The following is a 2,090-nucleotide window of genomic DNA, read 5'->3' on the forward strand; positions in this document are numbered from 1 at the left end:
GCCGCGGGCGTCAGCGTGAGCAGCTGCGTCCCCACCTGCGCTCTCACGGTGCGGTCATAGCCCGCCGGCAGTCCCATCGCTTCCAACAGACATGCCGCCAGCTGCACCTGACCTGCCGTCGCGGGCGGCGCAGGCCCCGCCGCCGCCTCCCAGGCCGCCGCCGCCGCCGCGGCCGCCGCCACACTGTTACCGCCGCCGCCGCCGTTACCGTTATCATAACCGTTATCATAACCGACCCCGCCAACCACCATGTCTAGCAGCAGCTCCACGCAGCCCGCCCGCACCGCCACATCCAACACCGCCACCACGGCGGCCGCCGGCTGCAGCCGCCCGTTGCCGTTGCCGCTGCTGCTACTGCCGTTGCTGCTACTGCCGATGCCACCACCGCTGCTACTGCCGTTGCCGCCGCCGCTGCTACAGCCCAGCGCCGCCAACGCCAGGCGCTGCCGGGTGTGTGGCTGCAGGTCGGGCGGGTTCACGCCGTGCAGCTTGGCGTACACGTGCGCGACCTGTGTGTGGGTGTGTGTTGGAAGGGGGATGCAAGGTTAAAAAAACATTGGGAGCAGGATACAATCGAGACGAGTGCGCGCCCGCCCAACTCAGCGGCCCCTCCCTCGCCCCTGTCATCGGCTCCCGCGGTCCTCCGGGTTCGTGTGTTCATGCCAAACACACGCCACGCCACGCCACGCCTCCCCACCCCCCGCCCACCCCCGCCCACCCCCGCCCACCGCCAGGACGCCCTCATACACGCTTGGTCGCGACATCAGTTCCCGGCACTGGGCCAGCGAGGCAGTCAGAGACCGCGCAGAGCCCGCCGCCCCCAAGCCCACCGGCGGCGACGGCGGCCGCGGCGCCGGCGGCGGCAGCGCCTTGACCGGCTGCATGCCAGCCGCCTCCCCTGCAGTCGCCGCCGCCGCTTTGGGCGCCTCCTCCTGCTCCTCCTCCACCTCCTCCTCCAATCCTGCGGCCGCGCTGCGGGCAGCGGCACCACCAGCCGCAGCCGTTCCTGCAGCCTTCGCTGCCGCGTCAGCTTTGGACCGCGCGCCTCCCTTCTCCTCCTCCGCCTCCGCCTCCTCCTCCTCCCATCCTGCGGCTGCCCTGCTGGCACCAGCAGCGCCAGCACCAGCAATGGCCACGACCGGCGTCTGCGCCTCCGCCTGCGCCGCTCCCGACCCTCCTCCCGACCCTGCCCCCGCTCCTCCCCCCCGCTCCCGCTGCCCCCACAGCGCCCGCGCTAGCCACGCCGCCAGCGCCGTACACGCCAGCTGCAGCAGCACCTGAGACAGGGGAGACAGCGACCCCTCCAGCACGTCCGCCGCCGGCGGCGGCACCGCCACTGCCGCACCCGCTGCTGCTGCTGCTGCTGTACCCACGAGGCCACCGCCGCCGGCAGTAGCAGTAGCTGCAGCCGCGGCAGTGGCGGCAGTAGCGGCAGTAGCGGCAGTAGCTGCTGCTGCTGCTGCTGCCGCCTGCATGGCGTGTATGACCGCCACCTCCACCAGGTCCACCAGCGCCACGGCCAGGTGCATGTGGGGCGGCAGCTGGGGGGTGGCGGTGGGAGTGGCGGTGGTGGGTGGGTGGGTGGGTGGGGGAAATCAGCGGGGCGTCATACTTAGGGTTACGTGCCCGCCCTCCTCCTCCTAGCGCCCCGCCCCCCTGGCCTTGCCAACAGGCTAGTCGTGTCCGGCTGGTCATGTGCTGCGACTTGGCGTCTTTTCTTACCGGGAACGGTGAAACCCTTCCCCCCTTCACCTTTTAAATAACCATGTATGTAACCCCACACACGCACACACACCACCACCACCACCACCACCACCACCACCACCACCACCACCACCACCACCACCACCACCACCACCACCACCACAAACACACACGCCACGCTCCCCCACCCACCGCGAGCGCCAGCACAAAGAACAGCGAGGCCGCCCCCTCGTACTGCATGGAGCAGCGGATGGCGATGGGCCTGTGGGGGGGGGGCGTGCGGGGGGAGGGGCGTGTGGGTGAAGTGTGACGCGTTACGTGCTGTACAGGGAAACAGATTGTGTGCGAGAGCCGCAATATCCCACCCCCTCCTCCTCCTCCTCCTC

The 2,090-nt window shown here is 70.4% G+C and overlaps 1 protein-coding gene across 1 annotated transcript in view; it reads right to left on the reverse strand.

Annotated features, from left to right (window-relative positions):
- Positions 1 to 2,090, reverse strand: part of CHLRE_08g365720v5 (uncharacterized protein) — a 10,226-nt gene that overhangs the window by 6,047 nt on the left and 2,089 nt on the right. Inside the window, exons 7-9 of the mRNA XM_043064924.1 lie at positions 1,897 to 1,966; positions 729 to 1,541; positions 113 to 509 (exon numbers count right to left, since the gene is read on the reverse strand). Coding sequence (XP_042921925.1) covers positions 113 to 509; positions 729 to 1,541; positions 1,897 to 1,966 — 1,280 coding nt within the window. The remainder of the gene's footprint in view (positions 1 to 112; positions 510 to 728; positions 1,542 to 1,896; positions 1,967 to 2,090) is intronic.

The sequence above is a fragment of the Chlamydomonas reinhardtii genome, chromosome 8 (assembly GCF_000002595.2).
Source record: "Chlamydomonas reinhardtii strain CC-503 cw92 mt+ chromosome 8, whole genome shotgun sequence".
Taxonomy (NCBI): domain Eukaryota; kingdom Viridiplantae; phylum Chlorophyta; class Chlorophyceae; order Chlamydomonadales; family Chlamydomonadaceae; genus Chlamydomonas; species Chlamydomonas reinhardtii.